The sequence below is a fragment of the Scylla paramamosain genome, chromosome 20 (assembly GCF_035594125.1).
Source record: "Scylla paramamosain isolate STU-SP2022 chromosome 20, ASM3559412v1, whole genome shotgun sequence".
NCBI lineage: Eukaryota > Metazoa > Arthropoda > Malacostraca > Decapoda > Portunidae > Scylla > Scylla paramamosain.
The window spans coordinates 16,693,995-16,716,683 of NC_087170.1; the positions used below are offsets into that span (position 1 = coordinate 16,693,995).

General features: G+C 41.1%; 1 protein-coding gene across 1 annotated transcript in view; it reads left to right on the forward strand.

The window, feature by feature from the left end:
* Positions 1-13,409, forward strand: part of LOC135110127 (pyroglutamylated RF-amide peptide receptor-like) — a 13,564-nt gene extending 155 nt beyond the window's left edge. The window contains exons 2-9 of the mRNA XM_064022083.1: positions 3,502-3,623; positions 7,265-7,388; positions 9,479-9,687; positions 9,787-9,862; positions 10,560-10,717; positions 11,226-11,375; positions 11,835-11,891; positions 13,352-13,409. Coding sequence (XP_063878153.1) covers positions 3,502-3,623; positions 7,265-7,388; positions 9,479-9,687; positions 9,787-9,862; positions 10,560-10,717; positions 11,226-11,375; positions 11,835-11,891; positions 13,352-13,409 — 954 coding nt within the window. The remainder of the gene's footprint in view (positions 1-3,501; positions 3,624-7,264; positions 7,389-9,478; positions 9,688-9,786; positions 9,863-10,559; positions 10,718-11,225; positions 11,376-11,834; positions 11,892-13,351) is intronic.
* Positions 13,410-22,689: the final 9,280 nt, after the last annotated feature.

Sequence of the window (22,689 nt, forward strand, 5' to 3'; positions counted from 1 at the left end):
AATAGAGGGCAAAGACTTACAACTGGACTGAACTTGATCACTCTTTACTTTCCCGTTTTCTCTTTTTTTCCTATTTTTAGTATCTTTGATTTTGTGGAAGCGTGAAGTTGAATGCTATTTTTCATTTTTTCCCTTTTTCACTTTCCGTTTCAAGAGGGTTGCAGTTGATTCCGAGAAAAAGAAAGTATAAGTGAAAGAGCTAAAACCGAACCGTGTCACTTTATTAGTCTTGCGCCAGTGACGTCAGGAGGTGAAGGAAGGCAAAGGAGTGATGAAGGAGATGAAGGCAAGGAGTAATGAAGCAAACACACAATGTTACAAGGCTGTCTGTGGCTTTTGAATACAATTCCTTGTGATTGGTGTACCGTTGCTATGGTGACGAACTGGTAGCATGTCATGAGAGAGAGAGAGAGAGAGAGAGAGAGAGAGAGAGAGAGAGAGAGAGAGAGAGAGAGAGAGAGAGAGAGAGAGAGAGAGAGAGAGAGAGAGAGAGAGAGAGAGAGAGAGAGACCCACTTCAGAATTCCCGCAAAGTCTCAAGGCCTCCTGTATCTGCTTTGCTCAGGAAGGTCGAATCCCGCCATGCCTTCCTTCCTTCCTTCCTTCCTTCCTTCCTTCCTTCCTTCCTTTCTTCCCTCTTCCCTTGTGCAGTTTTATTTTCTCGTTAACTTTATCTGACTTTTCCGTCTCCACCTGATGCTGTGTGCTTGGAAGGTGGAGGAGAAAAGAGCAAGGAGGAGAAGGAGGACGAAGAGAAGGAAAGCGAAATAAATTAAGTGAATCATCTTCTTTTTATCATAAGAACTTCTGTCTCTCTCTCTCTCTCTCTCTCTCTCTCTCTCTCTCTCTCTCTCTCTCTCTCTCTCTCTCTCTCTCTCTCTCTCTGGCACCTAAAATACAAAGAGATCTGACACACACACGCACACACACACACACACACAGAGAGAGAGAGAGAGAGAGAGATTTAGTAAAAACTTAAACCCCTACTTATTCTTTCTATAATATCTGATAAAAAAAAATATATCTTTTATTTTCCCTCATTTTTCCCTATAGCCAAATGTCTTACTATCCTCCCTGACACACCTTCAATAGTAGTAGTAAAACTAGTAGTAGTACTGGTAGTAGTAGTAGTAGTAGTAGTGGTGGTGGTGGTGGTGGCGGTAGTGGAGTTAGTAGTGAAAACTGTGAAAGTTGATTATACGTTGTTATTTTTGTAAGGAAATTTTAAAACAATATAACACCAAACAAAAAAAAAAAAAAAGATATATAATAGTTTCCCTTTGAATCACGTAATGGCTGTCCGTTTTCTTTTTTTCTTTTCGTTTTCTTTTTCCCTGTTTTTCCAACCCTCATATTTAACATTCATGCATAAAAAATGTATTAAGACTCTCTCTCTCTCTCTCTCTCTCTCTCTCTCTCTCTCTCTCTCTCTCTCTCTCTCTCTCTCTCTCTCTCTCTCTCTCTCTTAACGCCTCATAAAAGTTGCTAATATCGCTGTGAAATTTAATCGCTACAAAAGAGTTGGACGGAGGGTGAAAAAAACAAAGAAAGAAAAATAGAAAATGTAAAGTGTATTGATCTATTGATGTTGAAAGTTGCCCCTTGATCAAAGTAACTAAAAAACAAATGAACAGAGAGAGAGAGAGAGAGAGAGAGAGAGAGAGAGAGAGAGAGAGAGAGAGAGAGAGAGAGAGAGAGTTAAATAAGCGACGGAAGATCGTAAGGAAAAAAAGAAAACCGATTTAGTTCATTCCATCCGCTATCCTCCTCCTCCTCCTCCTCCTCCTAGTCCTTCTTTCTCTTTCCTCCTTCCTCCTTCCTCCATTTTTCCTCCTCCTTTTAAGCACAGAGCATCAGGTGGTGAAGGAAAATGAGAGAGAGTTAAGAAGAAGATAAAAATGTGCAAGAAAGGAAGGAAGAAAGGAAAGAAGGAAGGAAAGAAGGATTCGAACTTTCTAAGCGAAGCTGTTCCGTGAAGCCTTGAGGGTTCGAGAGAATATGAGAAGGTGAATATACTCTCTCTCTCTCTCTCTCTCTCTCTCTCTCTCTCTCTCTCTCTCTCTCTCTGCAACACCTGTGAAAGTGAGGAGTCATTAGGACAGGTAGCCCCTCCTCACCTGTTCCTCCGCTAATTAGTTATGGTAATTAGACGACGCATGGGACTGGCAGGTGGGCGACACTGGGTTATTTGTACCTGTTGTTGTTGTTGTTGTTGTTGTTGTTGTTGTTGTTGTTGTTGTTGTTGTTGTTGCTGTTGTTGTTGTCTTCGCTTCCTTCTCTTTTTTCTCAGCTTTCCCTCCTTTTTGTCTGTTTTTAGTCTACTTTTTTCTGTCTTTTTCCTTTTCTTCCTTTTTCTTATTCCAAGTTTTGTTTTTTTCTTTATATCTTAATTTCGTTGCTTGTTCCTTCTTTTCGCGTTGTTTTTCTTTTCTGTTTCTTTTTTATTGCCTTAATTTTTGTATGTTTTCTTTTCCTTTTCTTTTTTTCCTCTTTTTATTTGTTTCATCTTTCCTCTTCTGCCTGTTTGCATTTTCTTTAACCCTTTCCTTCTTTCCAGTCTCTCTTTAATCTTCTATTATCTTCTTTATTTCCTTCCTTCTAACTTTCTTAACTTTCTGCTTTCGTATCTTTCTTTCCTCTCTTCCTTCTTTTCCTTATTTTTTTCTTTCTTCCTTCCCTCCCTTTTCACCTTCCTCCTTTTTTTCCTCCCCTTTACTGGCGTCTCTCTCTCCCTCCTTTTTCTTATTACCTCTTACTTCCATCTGCCAACTATTCTCTCCCTCCTTCCTTTCATCCCCTCCCTCCTTCCCTCCCTCCTCCCTCCTTCACTCCCTCCATCTTGAATTCTCCTGGGTAATACATACAGATCCATCTCTTCCCCTCCCTCTTCCTCCTCCTCCTCCTCCTCCTCCTCCTCCTCCTCCTCCTCCTCCTCTCCTCTCACTTCTCCATGTTCATCTTCCTCCTCTCTCTTTTTTCAGTTGATTAATTCCATTCTTCCTTTCTCCACATCTTCCTTTCTCTCTCTCTCTCTCCTTCTTTCCTGTTTCCTCCCCATTTAATTTATCTTTTCCTCCTTTCTCCTATATTTTTCCTCTCTATTTAATCTTTTTCTCTACATCCTTGTCTTTCTTCGGTTTTCTTTTCCTTCGTTTATTTCATCTTTTCTCTATTTTTTTATTTTTTTTTATCTTTTTACACATCTCTTTATCGCCACTTTCTCTCTCTCTCTCTCTCTCTCTCTCTCTCTCTCTCTCTCTCTCTCTCTCTCTCTCTCTCTCTCTCTCTCTCTCTCTCTCTCTCTCTCTCTCTCTCTCAATGAATCAATCAATCAATCAACTAAACCTTCCATCTATTTCTTTCATTTTTACTCTTTTCTTTTACCAGGGAACGAAAAAATTGAGTGGCAATATTTTTTTCCCGTTTCCCCCATTTCTGTATCCTTGACCGGTCTGCTCGACACATGGAAACTCAATATCTTTCTCCCCTTTCCCTCCTGCAGCTGGCGCGTCTCTTCTCCTACTCGTGGACTCTCGGGGCAGTCATGTGTAAGACCCTATACTTCCTGCAGGCGCTGTCGGCGATCTGCTCCGTGCTCACGCTGACTACGATGAGCATTGAAAGGTGAGGGAGCGAATGAAGGTATTGATAGGTAAGGGATTGGAGAAAGAGGGAAAGAGAGGAGAGTGTTGCTTAAGTATTATAGAGGGTTGGAAAAAAATTATTAGAGAGGGAAACTGACAGATTGAAATTCGATAAAAAGAAAGGCGACTGAAATGGCTACGGCAACAAGATTGAACTATACGAAACAGGAAAGAGAAAATGAAAAGCTGAAATAGTAGTAGTAGTAAACAGTAGTATTAATTGTAATGGGGAGAAAGAGTCAGTCAGCCAGTCAGTCAGCCAGTCAGTAAGGGAGATAAACACATTGAGATAAATAGCTGTCAGTTAACAACAAAGGCAGTTCACCGCAGCGCATACAGAACCAATGAAAAATCTGAAGCTGACTGACGTTTTTTGCTGCATTGATCTTGACTACACAACGGTAATTGCACGTGAATCACTCTCCACTGATGAGCTGGAGCATGAACGCGGTGGAAAGGATGCGCACTAAGATTGAACATTGGAGCACTTTAATCATCATCACCACCATCATAACTATCGTCTCACTTCAGCAGTCTCACAGTTATAAGTAAAGGGGTAGTAAAGAGGTTTCCAGCACTGACATAATAGGGAGATGACGTATACACCAGTGTCAATAAATCAATAATACATGCAAGGATACAATGAAGCCTGAGGGATATTCAGCACTCGGCATTGAGAGAGAAGCGCGCCTGTAATTTTGCGAAGATTGCATGCATGGAAAACAAAGGTTATAGAGTAAGAATCAAGCGCTGAGAGAAAGAAAACGTGTTGTCAGATATAAAGGAGAAACTAACTTTTTTTTCAGCAGTTTCATTCGATTTGTGAAGAAAAAAAATAAAGTTGAATTGTGCGCATCAAAAACGGAGGTTATAGAGTAAGAATCAAGCGCTGAGAGAAAGAAAATGCATTGTCATATGAAAAAGGAGAAACGAACAAATATTTCAGGAGTTTCATACGATTAGTGAAGAAAAAGTTGAATTGCGTGCACAGAAGACGAAGTTTAGGCAGCAAGAATCAAACGCTGAAAGAAAGAAAGAAAACGACGTCACAGAAGCAGGTGCAGAAGAAGTAAGCGAAGAGATTTCCACATGTTTATACAGAAGACTTGACTGGAAAGGAAGATTGCACGCGCTGAAAAACAGAAGGTTATTCAGTCCATCTCTGGGTCGTGTATGTATGTATGTATGTATGTATGTCATCTCCCGTCATCTTATCACAATCCCGTCAGTATCCTCATCTCCTTCCCTCCTACCCTTCCTTTCCTCCAAATGCTGCAAGTAACGCCAGCTTTCAGGAAAGAGACCTGAGAGCTTCTGCGGGATTGTGTGGCGCCTTAGACAGCGGCTAGCAACGCAGAGAAGGGGAAGAGTGGGAGAGAGGAAGCAAGAGATAGAGGTGAATGTGAGGAATAACGACAGAAGAATAGGATAAATGAGAGAGAGAGAGAGAGAGAGAGAGAGAGAGAGAGAGAGAGAGAGAGAGTTGGACATTTCATCATTCTGTCTCTGTGTAGCTAGATACAAACACAGAGAGAGAGAGAGAGAGAGAGAGAGAGAGAGAGAGAGAGAGAGAGAGAGAGACACGTTTCGAACCAAGTATCGTTCCAATTTCGTCCAATGAATTCTCGAAGTGAACGAATCATTGTGCGACTGGAATGAAAATAAACACGCCCTGATCGTTCCTCTCTCTCTCTCTCTCTCTCTCTCTCTCTCTCTCTCTCTCTCTCTCTCTCTCTCTCTCTCTCTCTCTCTCTCTCAACCAAGACATAAAAAGGAAAAATAATCGTGTTTAATTCATGTATAAAACGAATTTCTGTATGGTGACGCTATTACTACTACTACTACTACTACTACTACTACTACTACTACTACCACTAAAAATAATAATAATAATAATAATAATAATAATAATAATAATAATAATAATAATAATAATAATAATAATAATGATAATAATAACAATAATAGCAATAATAATTTTTCTTCTAAAAAAGAAAAGAAAAACAATAAGGTCATGAGCTAAAACAAACCAAAAAATAGACTAAAAACGAAATGGAGGTAACAAGAAGGAGGAGGAGGAAGAAGAAGAAGAAGAAGAAGAAGAAGAAGAAGAAGAAGAAGAAGAAGAAGAAGAAGAAGAAGAAGAAGAAGAAGAAGAAGAAGAAAGTGCTAGAAAAATAAAATTGAAAGACGTTCGACAGCTGAAGAGAGAGAGAGAGAGAGAGAGAGAGAGAGAGAGAGAGAGAGAGAGAGAGAGAATTAGGATGCAGTAAACTTAGTCTTGTTATTTACAGTCACGAGTGGAGGAAATAAGAATAGAATTTTTATCGTGCTTTCTCCTCCTCCTCCTCCTCCTCCTTCTCCTCCTCACGGCTGCAGAAATTTATGTTACGCTCTTTTTTTTTTGTTTATCATTGTTCTTTACGTGTTTGTGTGCCTTATTTGTTTGTTTTTTCTTTTCTCTTTTTATTCTTTTTCGTCCTTTCTTTTATCTTATTTGGGTTTTTCTTGTTATTCTATTCTATTTTATTTATTTATTTATGTATTTATTTATTTATTTATTTTGTTGTTATTACTTTATTACTTTTATTTATGTACTGACTCTTTTATTTTGTTTTAATTTACGTTTGTTCTTGTTGATTTATTACTGTCGTATATTTATGCATTATTTTTTCCTCCTTTCATAACTTCTTTTCCACCTCTCTCTCTCTCTCTCTCTCTCTCTCTCTCTCTCTCTCTCTCTCTCTCTCTCTCTCTCTCTCTCTCTCTCTCTCTCAATATTCCCTGTGTCTTGTTTCCCTTCTGTTTTATCACTGTTTTCATTTACATATCGCTTTTCCTTTATCTTTCATACCCTCTCTTCTGTCTATATCATCTCTTCGTCCTCTTCTCCTCTCCCTTTCATCTCTATTCCCTCACTCTCTGTCTTTGTTACTTTCCCTACCTTGTCTTTTTTAATCAATCAAAAAGTACGTTTTTTAAGTGTTTTTTTTTTTCTTTTATTATTAAATATGATCATTATCCATACCGCACTCCTAAGAACTCAAAAGACTATTTTACCTATGTATAATGGTTCTCCTTTAAGTAAAGAACATATCCCAATTATGAGATAAACATTCTTAAATTGAATTTTTCATATTTTTAACACAGGTCCGGATCTGTACAAAAAACTGATCTTTTTTTTGCGATAAATCTATTTTCCTGTAAGGTTACTGATAATTAAATCGTGAAAAGAAGAAGAACATTGATATAAAAAGTATTATGCACCCTCTCTTCTTCTTCTTCTTCTTCTTCTTCTTCTTCTTCTTCTTCTTCTTCTTCTTCTTCTTCTTCTTCTTCTTCTTCTTCTTCTTCTTTTTCTTCTTCTTCTTGCGTTGTGTTCTTACGATCTTTTTCTCTTTCTCTCACTCTCCCTCTCCCTTTCCATGTCCATCGCACTTCTAAGCTTTTAATCTCTCTCTCTCTCTCTCTCTCTCTCTCTCTCTCTCTCTCTCTCTCTCTCTCTCTCTCTCTCTCTCTACTAGTCACGGAATAACACCTGATTAAAGAAAGTGAGCTAAGTTAGATCCTCTCCTGCAACTCCAGTAATTAGTTATGGTAATGAGACGCCTCCACACGCAGGTACTACGCCATCGTGCACCCAATGAGGGCACAGTACCGCTGCACCATCTCCCAGGCCAAGAGATTGTGCGGGGGTCTTTGGCTCCTCTCCCTTGTCCTCGCCTCCCCAGTCACCGTCATGCAGGTAAGGTGTGGTGGTGGTGGTGGTGGTGGTGGTTATAGTAGTTGTAGTAGTAGTAGTAGTAGTAGTAGTAGTAGTTGTTGTTGTCGTTGTTGTTGTTGTTGCTGTTGTTATGAGCGCATTTTCAAATATTTCAGTGTCTTGTCGCTACTTGTAACACGCTCCAGTTGAAGTTGATGAGATTTTCAAATGTGCTTTCATGATTCTAGTGATCGTTTTAAGAAGAATCCTGCGAGAAAATAAGAGAAACTACAAGAAACCATCAGACCAATACGCGGGAATCTGTGTATGACATCCCTCTCTATTTCTGTCCATCATCCCCGTATGTAAATTTGTCTAACCTTCTTTTCAAAGCTCTTTAATGAATCGAGACTGACCACCTGATTACTGAGTCTATTTCAGTCATCTGCCACACAGCTAATAATTCGTGTAGCTTGGAAAATAGTCATGATGAGAGCAGTTTTATCTCCGACGACCGTTTACAACCTCAAATGAAATGTCTTCGGGGGTTTTCAAAGTTGTTTTCATCGCTGTGCTGTTTTGCTGTTTCCTCAAGCCTTAGCAATATGGGGAACCTGAAGACACGTGAGACTGGTATCACTGCCGCTGACTGTTCCATCACTCACTAATATAGTTTACGTATTCCCGCCTTGATTTGAAACATGTGACAAATTTGAATTTTTCTTCCAAAGCCATTATTTAATTTAGATACCAGATGTTTATTTTTTTATCTTTTTATTTATTTATTTATTATTTTTTTTTTTTACTTGATAATGAAGGGTTTTGATGGAAAATTACTGGAAATACAACATTAATTTGGTGCATATTTCAAAACAAAACGTGTATAGCAACGTAGTCAGCCAGTGAGTGAGAGCATGAGTCAGTGCTAGTGTTACATCCTCTCCGTGCTCCGCTGGCCTGGTAACTGTGCCGGGCTGGGTGAAGCAGAGTACAGCGGGAGAAACACTGAGGCCAGTACTCCCATTTATTGTAGCCTCTTCATTACCTTTAACAAGATGAAACGGGAGCTGCTGCTGGAGGTGTTATAGTCAAAAATAGAGTCAATAACCTACTCGCCACTCTGCCCAAATCATACACTCTCTCTCTCCTTTGTGGATTTATGAGCTCGCCAGGAGTTTATAATGAATTCAAAGTGGCTTTCAAACATGCCTAGGTAGAGTAGGAAATATCATAGTTTTCTTCTATACCTATTCCTCTCTGGGGTTTTGAAGAAAGCTCTCATAATTAGTGTTGGTCAGTCGAGGATTCTGAACCAACAGTCGGAGGAGGAAAGAAAAAAAAAATGATATTAATACTCGTAGCAACCCGACTGATAATCTTTATGGCCTTTGAAGACATATCCGAGCGAAGTGTTTCAAAATAGTCTCAGAAACACAAGGGAACACAAAGGGAACACAAGGGATACCAAAGAATAACAAATAACAAAAGGCATATACCGGAGGCTCTTACAAGGTTAACGACATACTACTCACGCTAATTTCAAGTATGAGGGTGTTTAGAGCTGTTAAGTCTATAGAAAGAACTCGTGTCTCCAGTTCATGTCCTCTTGTCACGTTTCTTTGAGTCTCTCCTCCTCTTTCTTTCCTGTATCATTGGTTCTCTCCCCTTCTCTTAAATTCCTTTAATCTTTTCCTCCTCTTTCGCCTCCCTCCTTCCCTCCTACCTCCGCCGCTGCCATATCTCGTGTTTTTTTTTCTTTCTTTTTGTGTGGGTTCAGTTTCTTTCTATGGTGCCTTTAACCCCGTTTCCTCCGTATATATTTCGTTATTTCTTAATGTTTTCCGCATCCGCCTCTGCCTCCTCCTTCTTTCTCTTTCACTACCTCCCTCTCTTTCCTTCACCCCCACCCTTCTTTTTCTTCCTTCCTTCTTTCGCTCCTTACTCCTTTCCTTCCTTCCCTCGTTCCTTTTCATGGGTTAAAATACAGAGTCGGTGTTTGGAAGCGAGACCTCATTTCGTGTGTGTGTGTGTGTGTGTGTGTGTGTGTGTATGTATGTGTGTGTGTGTGTGTGTGTGTGTATGCACCTAATCCCTCTCCCACCCACCTAGACTCACGCACTTCCCACACGCAGGTGCACATGGAGGTGGGCCACCGCGTGCGCGCGTTCTGGTGCGTGCGCGACTGGGACTCCCCGCGGCTGTGGCGAGGCTACGAGACGTACATGATGGCGGTGGTGCTGGTGGTGCCCGCCTCGGTGATGGCCGCGGCGTACACGGCCATCGGCGGCGCCATCGTCAGCATGGTGGCGCGGCGCCGCACCATCACCAGCAAGGGCCAGATGTGAGTGAGTGAGAGAGAGAGAGAGAGAGAGAGAGAGAGAGAGAGAGAGAGGGAGAGGGAGAGTAATCCCCCTAAATACATCCTACTCCTCCCCCACAGTGCTGACGGAGGGTCTCTTCTGAATGACAACACACGGAGGCGACGACGCGATGCTCAGGACTCGGAGGTGCTTCAGGTGAGTCTCTCTCTCTCTCTCTCTCTCTCTCTCTCTCTCTCTCTCTCTCTCTCTCTCTCTCTCTCTCTCTCTCTCTCTCTCTCTCTCTCTCTCTCTCTCTCTCTCTCTCTCTCTCTCTCTTGAAACATCTTTAGAAATTCATCTAATCTTTTTAATCTCTTGAAATCCCTTTTTAATCCTTTGAAATTCCATGTACTGCTTTAAGATTCCTTATGGTTCCTTGTCATTCCTTTCTAGCTCCTTAAAAATCCCCTGAAGATCCCATGTAATCCTTTTTTATCTTTTATATCAGCCAGAAACCACTTGTAATCCTCTTGAACCAATTCTAAGCCTTTGTAATTTCTTGGTTATCACTTAAAATTCCTTGTAAGCTTTTGTTATTCCTTTCTAACCCATTAAAATCCCTTTCCAACCCTTAAAATATGTAGAAACCACATGGAATTCCCTTTATTTCTTCCTAATCCCCTTTAATCCCTTATGATATCTAGAAACCACATATAACACCCTTTAATTCCCTTATAATCCCTTTGCATCACTTAAAATTGCTAGAAATCACTTCCAGTTCCCTCTTAATACTTATGACCCCTTACAATATCTATAAACCACTTGTAATCCCCTCTAATCCTTTATAATCCCATTTAATCCCTTATGATATCTAGAAACCATCTGTAACTCCCTCTAACCCCTTTCCATCCAGGTGGTGTCGATGCTGGTGGTGGTGGTGCTGCTGTTCATCCTGTGCTGGTCCCCCGTCCTGGTGGTCAACGTGCTCAAGGCATACTCAGTGCTTCCCCTGTACTCCCCGACACTCAAGCACATCGCTACGGTGGCTGACCTCCTCTCCTACTGCAACAGGTAAGGGATTTGAACCTGTGTGTGTGATGGTGGCAATAGGGTTGTAGAATTGAATAAAACGTTCGAACTTTTTTTTGTTAAGGCTGGAACCTCTGCGGGCCTTTTACTTATTTATTTTTTTTTTCTGTTTTCTTGTTGTCCTTGGTCACTTTCCGTCATATATGTATATATATAAAAAAAAAAAAGCAGTGGTAGTAAAGGTTGTAGTGATGGTGTATAGTTGTGCTGGGTATAGTTAGTATTAGGATGGTATAGGTTTGCTGCTTATCTATTTCTATCTACTCTACGTGGTTCGTCTGTCTTATAATTTTTTATTGTATTTTTAAATACTTCTTTCATTTCTTCGCTTTTTCGTCACTTAATCTATTACATAACAGCAATAAAAAAAACATATTCAATCACTTAATAGTAATAAAACCACAAATACATCTTCAATCATAAGAAAAAAGTAAAAAAAAAAAACAGACTGGTACACACAATGACCTCCACTCCTCCCCCCACCCCACAGCTGCGTCAATCCCTTCGTGTACGGTTTCATGTCCAAGAACTTCCGTAAGAGCTTCAAGCAGGTGCTGTGTTGCCGCCGCAGCCCGCCCCGCCCCCCAACACACCTGTCCCTCACGCGCACCTCCATCATGAGACATCACAGCGACACCAGGTGAGGCCAGTTGTGGAGTTTCTGGTGTTCCTCATCTTCCTCCTCCTCCTCCTACCCCCTCCTCCTCCTCCTCCTCCTCCTCCTAGCCTTCTTCCTGTTCCTAGCCCACCTCCTCCACCTCCTCCTCCTCCTCCTCCTCCTCCTCCTCCTCCTCCTCCTCCTCCTCCTCCTCCTCCCATTCCCCTTCACTCATAGCTTCTTTGACTCTCTTTAACTCCTCTTTCTTTAACTCTCTAACACTCCTACGGTATAAATGAATATCCATGTCTATGTAAATGATTCAGTGTGCCTTTGTAAATGACTCCCCTTATAAGATAAGCCACTGTTCTCCTTTGTAAATTACTCTCTCCTTTGTTAGTGATTCAGGTGTAAATGACTCGCTATTCCTTTGTAAATTACCGGTGATATAAATGACTCAGTGTTCCTTTATTAATGACTCATGCTGGACCTTACCTGCAGCCGAGTGTGGAGCAGCAGAAGTGTGATAGCCCGAGTCACCTTTCCTCTTAGCTCCAGGTGAGAGAGAGAGAGAGAGAGAGAGAGAGAGAGAGAGAGAGAGAGAGAGAGAGGATAAATCATGTGGTAAAAAGAGTAACAATTGAAAAGAAACGAAAAATATAGATAAAAAATATTTGCAGGCTTAATCTTCTTCGACCATTTGCCTGTTTCGTCTCTCTCACTCCCTACAACACACACACACACACACACACACACACACACACACACACACACACAGAATCGATTTGTTTATCCTCACAATATTTACACTAAGGTCATTCTCTCATCAATAACAACAAATGAAGCCGCACTGATACCAAGTAAATGTTAAACCCTTCTTTTCCGCGCTCTCCTTTTCAAACCTTTTACCTCCATTTTCCTTTAATTATCTTCCCCCCTGCGCGTTCTCGTTTCTATTCTTCCACCCTTTATGGTTCTCATCTTCTTTGTCTTCAATTTTGTATTTTTTTTTTATTTGTTTGTCTACCACAGTACCTGCTATCTTTTCCTTCTTTCTTATTTTGTTTCTTATTTTTCTTTCTTTCTCTGCCCTTCCCATCTAATCCTCTGTCTTCCTCTCGATCTCCCTTCATTAATTACTCTTGTCTACGCTCCCCTGACAAATCCCTGCTCTCTCTCTCTCTCTCTCTCTCTCTCTCTCTCTCTCTCTCTCTCTCTCTCTCTCTCTCTCTCTCTCTCTCTCAACTTTTTTTTTTTTATGCTCTTTCTCCCTCAAGTTCATCTAAGTGAAAGAATTACTACTCGTTGTCATAGCTTATCTCTTCTCTTAACACTTATTCTGTATCATTTTTCTTTTTTCTCAGTGTTTAATCTGTGAGTTTTGTGTCATTATATTTGTCTCATTATTACTTTTGTTTGTTACTCTTATAGGAACACGATGGGAGGAGAGAGAGAGAGAGAGAGAGAGAGAGAGGGGGGGAAGGGAAGTGGAGCAATTAACAAGTTGGAAGATTTAAAAGTTTTAATAGCAGTGAAACTACTGCTTTGCTAGAATTTGTGGAAGTGAAAGTGTATAAACCTCGTCTGTTACATGGACTATTTATTCGTAACTGAAAGGGTTATAGAGTCACTTAGCCAGTTAAAGAGGTAGCCAGTTAGTCAATCAGTCCGTAAGTCCAGAAAAGAAGGTGCGGTCAGTCAGTCAGTCAGTCAATAAAAGTGGTACACAGTCAGTCAGTAAAGGGACGTACAGAATCAGTCAGTCAGTCAAGTGAATATAGAGTCAGTTTGTAAAGGCTACAGTCAGTCAGTCATTCAAAAAGGTACAGTCAATCAGCCAGTAAAAAGGATACTAGAATCAGTCAATAAAATTATTACAGTTAGTCAGTCAGTCAGGGAAAATACGAGTACACTCAATCGATCAGCAGAAGGAATACAGCCAGCCAATCAGTCAGTCAATCAGTTAATCAGCAAAAGAAATACAGTTACTCAGTTAATCCTTGTAATCCTTCCTTCAGCAATGGTCGCAGCATGCCCACGGAGTCTTCCATCATTTACAAGACCACACCCTCATAGTCCTTTCGAAGATTCTCAACTCAGACCCTCCTAAACCCTCACCAAAGATATTAACAAGAACAAGAGCAAGCAAGGTGAGGGCCTCGAGTCTTGCTATGAACCATCCAGGGATTCTAGAAAGCCTTCATTTGCTGCAGTGAAGAGGATGAAGTTAATTGGTGTACCGCAAGACTAGTATCCGTGGCAGTTCAGTGGCTTCTATTTATCGAGTGTTTGGATGTGTTGAAGGACTGAGTGTTGGTTTATAGTGCAATGAAAAGGTTAGATAGTTGGGTAAAAGAAGACATGGCTGGTAGAAGACTATCTGCTTTGGATTGCCTAGAACGGATTGCCAGCTGACGGAGATACGTAGAGAAATGTGGTGGTCCTGGTTCGTTCAGTTCATGGATGCTGGTGATTTTAATGCAGTTCAATGGAAAAAAATGGGAAAGCAATGACAATAACGTGGGTGGCAATGCAGAAACAAGCGGTTTGAGATTTATACTTCATTCGTGATTGGGTATTTGACAGTTATGTGAGTTGTATTGTGCGGTGAAGAAAACGAAATAGCAGTGACAGTAACGTGGACAGTAAGATATTTTCTCCCCCTGTAATAACGTGTCGCTTGAGTGTTCTGGTAATTTAATGGAATTGATGTTTCGAAATGTGTTGTATTGAAAAAAATAAATAAATAGTAGTGACCATAATAATGTGTGTAGGACTCGAAATCAAAACCGTGTCCTTATTTTATAAAGAACTGAATGACTTGAGATTAAATTTGGATGTGAGTTTGCGAAATCCATTGAGTAAGGAAGAACTAAAGCAGAACATAAACAAACAACAGGGCAAATAGCAAGAGAAACTGTGTACCATCTTTAAGTCCTTAACGAGTGAGTAACAGTGGTGCCATCTCATCCAAGCAACCTCTCGCGTCGCAAAGAAGACAGTCACTGCATTTCCCCTAAAAATAAGACTCTTTATCTCAAAATATTAAGCAGCTCAATGAAGGACTTTGCTGTGTAGAAAACTGAAGATCCCAAATATACTTTCAAATATGGCTGAGTCCTCCTCGTGGGTTGAGAAGGGAAAGAAGGATGGACTCAAGTAATCTCTTTATGTATGTCCCCTCGAGGACTTACCCGGGTTATCAGTGTATGCTAGTCATCGTATTATACGTAGATCAAAAAGTGGCATTTAACATAAGCTCTGACCTCAGAAATGTGCTCTGAATCAAAAGGATCGCTTATATGTGTTTGTATTGCCTATGTGTTCCCCCCAAGACATGTTTCCCTGTGTATTAACAGCGAAGGAGGCGCTAATTTCTATTTTTCCTCCGTTTTCTTCTGGTTCTCGTCACTTCCTCGTGCCGTAAGGTCTGCACTGACAGCCACCGTGAGTGTTCCTTCCTTCCGCAGGAGCTGAGATGGAAATGTGTATAAAAGGAAAGAGTATATTTATATTTGATACACCTTATTATCCTATGTAACACGTATGTCACGACGGGATGGCAGAAGGGGAAATGGAAGAGGAGGAGAAATTGGAGCAGGACGAAGAAAAGGACGAGGAAAAGGAGAAGTAAGAGAAAAAAGAAAGAGGTAGAAAAGGAAGAATAACAAATAAAAAAAAAAAACTGATCACCCACCATTAGTATCTCCTCCTGCTCCTCTTCCTTCTCCACCTCTTCCTCCGATGCGAAATCCCACACGCATCTCGAGTTTCACGTGTCAGCCCTCCCGATTTACCCCCCTCCTTGTTTGTCGTTGCGTCACCGATCCTCACCAATCATAACAAATCCCACGCAGCTGCACCAGCCAATACCAACCTCCCCCACCCACGCTGGCCTTCCCCCCTCCCACGCTAGCCTCCCAGAAACTGCTGTGGTGTCTGGAGAGGAGACTCAAAGCAAGGTTAGCACTAAGATTAACTGCTTATATTAGGAGAGGAGAGACTAATTGGTGTGAGGTGAATGATGTTTGTGTTTGTGTCATGATTTGATAGGCAAGGTTGAGTTCGAGAAATTAGGGCACTAGTTGGTAGATGATTTGTGAAACGTAGGCTATGCTAAGGTTTTGTACAGGGAAAGGTACAGGGAGTGAACGGAATGGGTTGAGGTTTACGTAGATTCGTTGGTTGTCTTCATTGGTCGTGGTGGTGGTGCCGGTTGTTCGTTTCCTTCCATAGTTATCTCCAGTGTTCGTTTTCATGCGAGGAGGTGCTGGCTATTGGGAGGTTCTTGTGTGGCCAGTGTGGGTGTTTTCTTCCATCCATTTGTGTTCGGTGTTGACTGAGGGATTGGTGGTGGTGGTGGTGGTGATAGAGGCTACGTGTATTGTTGTCATGTCTAACCAATCAAATTCAGGGCCATTCTGAAACACTTCTGCGCCACACCTTCACTATTTTCAAAGGGCTGTAGTTGAAGTGACATGGTTTTTAAGGGGTGTGTTTATGGTTCTAGTGAGAGATTAACAAGATTTATGTATTATTAACAGGAGAAACACTCTTGAGAACCTGGCTAATCATCTCTGTGGTCTTTGAAAATAGTCGTGGTGAGAGAGCAAAGCGTTTCCGAACACGGACCATATATTTACAGTCATGATCAGGAGTCGAGTAACCTGCACTCCCTTCCAGTATGTTTTGCGTGTTCCTCTCAGCGCGAAATCCTCTTATGTTTCCACGAGCCGCTTACAAAACCTGGCAATTAGTAGACACATAGCAGATCAGAGGGATTTAACCCGCTCACTACCACGGCATCAGTTTATCTACATTTCCTATGATATTAGAGGGATGCATTAAGTTCAGGATGGTATTTTTTTTTTTTTTCATAGTGTCAATAATATCATAATTATTAATCCGCTACAATCCGGTATTCATTTGTTCTAGTCTGGCGAACCATACAGGATTGTAGGAAGTGGAACATCGTCTAGCACTGAATGAGTTAAACCTGAGATGAGAAACTATAAGCATTAAGGAAAGGAGGGAGCTGCAGGTCACTCGCCTACTGGACAAGACTACCTGATATTGAATCGGTACAAGATTTACGCATTAAGAACATTAAGGGAAGCTACAACACGCCTCTGGGCTACACGTGGCATTTCCTGTTTTTTTTTTTTTTTTTTTTTTTTTTCGTCCGGAACCTTGATATAATATGGTACTTAATGTAATATATAACTAATCATCGCAATTCTGGTGTTTTCTTTGTTTTCTCCTTGACTCACGACGAAAAATGATGGTTAACATTTAATAGAGAGAGAGAGAGAGAGAGAGAGAGAGAGAGAGAGAGAGAGAGAGAGAGAGAGTAATTTTGTTTTTTCAAGGCCACATAATTATTCAGAAACTACATTAAACATATGAATGTCTAGAAAAATGTTGTTGGTGATTATAAAAAAAAATAAATAAATAAAATGTAAAAAAGCTCATTAGGGGGACGCGGCAACTGGCAAGTCCTGTAACTCACTGGCTCTCCCTCCTGAGTAGTGAAGTGAAGCAGTGTCATGAATGAAGCTGACTTACTCGCAGCGGGGCTCACTCACGTCAAGTCAGATTCAGAATTTTTCTTTATTTTCAGTGGTAGCAATATTATGTTTTCAGGTTGTATAAAGACTACAAAAATGTTTCTGTGGATAGTTTCATTGATATTGATCTGATTTTCTTTTATTATTATTTTTATCTGCAAAATTGGCTTTTTAATTAATCACACTTCTTCATTTATAAACAGATAGATTTAGCCACTCTAGCAACAGACGTGGGAGCTTCAAAGGGCGTGGTGCACGCTTCCCACTGCCAACAAATGACTTGATTACATGTAGCGCAAAGTTCTGGCGAGTTGCGGAGTTTGGGTTAAAAATATTCACAATTACGTATGTTGCAGAGTTTGGAATGGATATAATTACTTGCGTATTGTTGGAAGATGTGTGTGTGTGTGTGTGTGTGTGTGTGTGTGTGTGTGTGTGTGTGTCAGGTGCAGTGGTGAATTTTAACATTTATTCTGTGCAAATTTAATGACTCGATTGTAAACATGGATAATATTTTTTTTATGATGTATGTGGAGCGACGCATTGATTATTATTATTATTATTATTGTTATTATTATTATTATTATTATCATCATCATCATCATTATTATTCTTATTTATACTCAGTACAATTTCTCTTTTTCGTTCATATCTTATCAAGAACACGGACAGACATCAGATACATTAATACTCTCTCTCTCTCTCTCTCTCTCTCTCTCTCTCTCTCTCTCTCTCTCTCTCTCTCTCTCTCTCTCTCTCTCTCTCTCTCTCTCTCTCTCTCTCTCTCTCTCTCTCGTCAAAAGGAAAAGAAATTAAAATGACGGCGACGCTGAGGACGAAATGAAGCAACACTTGTAGGCATTCAAATCATTTTTCCCTTTTCTTAGAACCTCGCTACATCGTGCCAGGATCGGAGAGACGTTCCTGGAAGCGAGTCTAATTAGTTAGAGAGAGAGAGAGAGAGAGAGAGAGAGAGAGAGAGAGAGAGAGAGAGAGAGAGAGAGAGAGAGAGAGAGAGAGAGAGAGAGAGAGAGAGAGAGAGAGAGAGAGAGAGAGGAGAGAGAGAGGGGGGGGGGGGAGGAGGAGGAGATGCCATGAACGTGTTGATGCGAGAAAACGAGAGGAAAGGAAAGGGTAGCAAGAAGTTGACGAGAATGAGGTGTGGGTTAATGTGGAGAGAGAGAGAGAGAGAGAGAGAGAGAGAGAGAGAGAGAGAGAGAGAGAGAGAGAGAGCAACAGATGAAAAAAAGCAAAAAAAAAAAAAGTGACAAAGGACTGGATGTCTAGAAAAAAGCAAGAAGAGGAAGAGAAGAAGGGAGCGAACAAGAAGGTAAGGAGGTGATGAAAAAAAGGAGACAAGGCGATAAAATAAGTTAGGGAGGGATGAATAAGAAAGAAAGAAAACAAAAATAAATAGGAAAAAGGATGGATGAAGGGGGAGAGAAAAGAAAAAAGGAGAAAAGTTCAGAATTATGAGAATTTATCATGAACAGGTGAATTCTATGGGCTCCCCTCGCCTCTTCTTCCTCCTCTTGCTCCTCCTCATCTTCCTCCAGTTTGTTTTCTCACCTCGTTTTCCCAATTACTTCCAATCTCTCTCTCTCTCTCTCTCTCTCTCTCTCTCTCTCTCTCTCTCTCTCTCTCTCTCTCTCTCTCTCTCTCTCTCTCTCTCTCTCTCTCTCATCTTCATCATCATCGTCTATAATAATAATAATAATAATAATAATAATAATAATGATAATAATAATAAGTGGTGTTAAACCGGGAATGAATCAAACTAACCTGCATCTCGAGGCTTCGTGGGTTTCGAATCTGCCAGCCAGCGAGCGAGCGAGCGAGCGAACGAGAGAGAGAGAGAGAGAGAGAGAGAGAGAGAGAGAGAGAGAGAGAGAGAGATTGTTCAGATTTAATAATGAAGCACATGAAACATTTCTGATGAGAATATTTCGGATTTTTATGTTATTTAATCATGGAACTGAGAGAGAGAGAGAGAGAGAGAGAGAGAGAGAGAGAGAGAGAGAGAGAGAGAGAGAGAGAGAGAATACATATGTGCATAAATTTGCAGTCGCTTGAATACTTAAAAAAAGTATAATGATAATAATAATAATAGCAACAACAACAACAACAACAACAAGTAATTAGAACCAAAGAAAACAAACACGTACGATAATTCTCATAAACGGTACGAGATAAACAACAATATTCACCTGATTTTTTCTTCTTTTTTTCTTTCATATTTACATTACTTCGAAACGCTTTACAACTTCACTCACTTGGAAACTTCACTTACATTTCTCTTGCCGGTGCGCAATTTACTCACACGGCCGGGAAGTTTACAGCAACACCGACTACAGAGCAATACATGTTCGTTTTGTCGTTTGTAGCCTGAAAATTTGGGCCGTCAGTGCTCGTAACTTTTTACTTATTTGTGAGAGAGAGGGAGAGAGTGGGGGAGCGGAAGAGGAAAGACGAGCAGGGTGGAAGGAAGGAGGAAGGAAGGGATAAAGAGTGAAAGGAAAAGAGAAGGGATGGAGGAAGAGGAGGATGGAAGGGGAGGAAGGGATAAGGAGAGAATGGAAGAAATTTGGGTTAGGAGAGACAAATAAAGGAAGAGAGGAAGAGGAAAGAAGGGATGTAGGAAGAAGAGGAAGATGGAAGGGAGGAGGAAGGGATAAGGAGAGAAAGGGAGAAAGAAGAGTTAGGAGAGAGACAAACAAAGGAACAGGAGGAGGATGGAAGGGACCAGGTAAGAAGAGAAGAGGAAAGGATAAGGAGAGGATGGAGGAAAGGAAGAAAGGTAAGGAGGGACACAGACAGAGGGAGGAAGAAAAATGAAAGGTTGAATTAATAGTAAAGTATATAAATAGGAATAGTATATAAATAGGAAAGTATATAAATAGATGGATGGATGAAAGGAAGAAGCGGTCAAGGAAAGGAAAGGGAAGAAGGAGGATTATAGAAAGACAGGATTGAAATAGAAGAGGTTAAAATTTAAAAAAAAAAATGGATGAATGGATGAAGCGAGGAAAAGGAAGGAAGGGCAAGGAATGAGTGGTAAAGGCTAAGGGAAAAAAAGAAAGTAAGTACGGGAGAATAAAGAAAAGAGGGAGGAAGAAAGGGAGAACAAAATAGGACGAAAACACTGAAATTATAATAGGATGTTTGAGACAAGCACTGGAAAAAAATAAATAAAAAAAAAAACGCGCATCACCAGACATACATTCTCTGAAAAAAAAATATGTGAATGAATTATACTTGAATATATGAATAATGTAAATGAATGAATGGTTATTAATATGATAAAAGTGAATTATTTCGCAATTATCCAGAACTACGTCTCTCTCTCTCTCTCTCTCTCTCTCTCTCTCTCTCTCTCTCTCTCTCTCTCTCTCTCTCTCTCTCTCTCTCTTTCTCATCTCGGGGACGTAAGTGAGAGCATGAAAGGAAAGCAAGAACACAGAAAAGTGGCTTAATTATATGGCGCGAGGGGCGAGACTGAAGGGAGACAGAAGGACGAGGAAGTGTAAGGAAAAAAAAGAAGTGAAGCGCTAGGGAGAGAAAGGGAGAGGAAAGAGGGAGAGTCGAACACAAGATAAAGTGAAGGTTGTTGGGATACTAAGGAGATTAAAAATAATGTGATTATAATGGTGCCGTAAGTTCATCACGCTGAGATATTTTTGACTCGTGTGTGTGTGTGTGTGTGTGTGTGTGTGTGTGTGTGTGTGTGTGTGTGTGTGTGTGTGTCGAGAGGTGCCTTAACAACCACCAAAACAAACATGGCATAGAAGAAAGGAGGGGACAAGGAAACCAGAAAAACAAGCTACCCAATAATGATCTGCTGTTGTGTGTGGAACTTTCATCTCTTAGACGAGAACGAGGAGGAGGAGAAGAAGTAAAGGAGGCGAAAGGATGATAGGAGAGGCAGAGAGTAAGAAAGAGAGCAAGGAAGAGGAGGAAAACGAGATGAGGGTGCTTATAACAGTGAATAGTCTCAAAGGTTCTGGAAAATATATACATAATGCTGGACGATGATGTTTATTCTAAGTGAATAAAATTAAACATATTTAGAAATTGTAGAAGGCAGAAGGCAATAATGAGGTGAAGGGAGGGACTGCGGGTGTCGGAGTGAAGAGAGAGGGCAGAGATGATGGAGGGAGTGAAGGGAGAAGAGGGTGATGAGGTGGGTAAAAGGGTTGTGAGGGGTGAAGGAAGGGAGCCGAGGGAGGGCGGAGAGGTGGAGCAGAAGATAGTGAAGGAGCGAAGGAAGAGAACAGAAGGAAGATCAAGGAAGATCAAACTTCTGGCTTCACTGTTTGCTGTAGTTGTGAGTCAGATGTTGGTGAGGATAGCATTAGCTGTAATAAATGTCATCTATGGTGTCACCCAAGCCCGTCATGCTTAGGCCTGTGTGAGAGAGATATCGATGCCATTCGTGAGGCAGGTAGTCGTTGCATCAACTTTGTGTGCACACACTGAACGGCTGGAACTTGTAGTGTTGATAGTGACTGGTGAGATTGCCTTATGTCATCTGACGGTAATGGTGAAGCCCTTGTGCTCTGCAGTTGCAAAACTCCGTCGGCAGAATGTCCTCAGGTCCTATAATAGGGTTATGTAGACGTTCCCCTAAGAGAGCGGCCCTCGAAAGCAGGGTGCCTATCTGTGCCAGCAATAGAGTTCATTGGATCATTACGGGTGTCTCCAGCAGTGCCGCCAGCAGCACCATCACCAACTGAGTTACAGACTGCCTTGGGGACATTAAGCGCACAGGGTAAGAATGACAGATTAGAAATAGGTATGTATCATACAGGGACTACCACATGCAGGGCTCGTGGTGTCTTGCAGCTTCCCTTATCTTTTTATGTTCTTAGGTTTGGTGTAGAAAGTAAGAGCAGCTAAGGAATCGCTATGTCTACCCTAAAAAAAATAGTTTTCTTTTATTGTTCTTGAGTAACTATTATATTTTCAAGTATCTAGTTACAGCTAAGAGAGGGATTTGTATTTTTCCTCGCTCCCTTGCCCAGGAACAGTATGGGCGTGCATTACAGAGTGTACAAGTGGTAAAGTGAGGTTTCTCCTCTAGTCCTTCCTTCACACTGGCCTGTAACCCAGTCTGACGCGTGCCAACACAACGTTGTGCCTTCGGATTGTGACGATGGTACTCGTAACTGTGCGGATGGTGTCATAGTGCTGTATGGATATATTGTAAGGGCTTTGGTTGTCCCTGCTCCTGTCCGTAGATTGTGGAGCGGCCAACTTGATCATCGAGCGGTGGTAGTGTGGTGAGAGTGGCAGTGCGTCACCACGGGGCGCCAGGTGACAAACTACTTTTGACAGTCCCTCCACTGTGTCGCTGTGGCAGATACCTACATATGAAGGTACATATTTTCATGGAAATAATAAGCAATTAAAATATTTTCTTCTGATTATAAAGAAATAATGATATGAGGCACATACACAGTAACAAGGTAACAGAATTCCATATAGACAAGCCATGGTAGTGTGCGTGCATGCATCAGTGATTTGTCTGCAGCCCCACCAAGGTCATCCCGGAGCCTTCTAGCTAATGACTTTTATGTATATATTGTCACTTTTTTTTTTTTTACACATTAGTACGTAGCAAACATAATTATACTTTCTTATTTTATTTTAATATTATTAAGAAGAATTGGAGACCATGTCAGACGAAAGAGGGAGAGAGACAGACAGACAGACAGGACGTGATAGCTAGGCAAGGCGGGCGGGGTGATGGTGGTGGTGGTGGTGGCGACCTTGAGCGGGGTGGGTCGAAT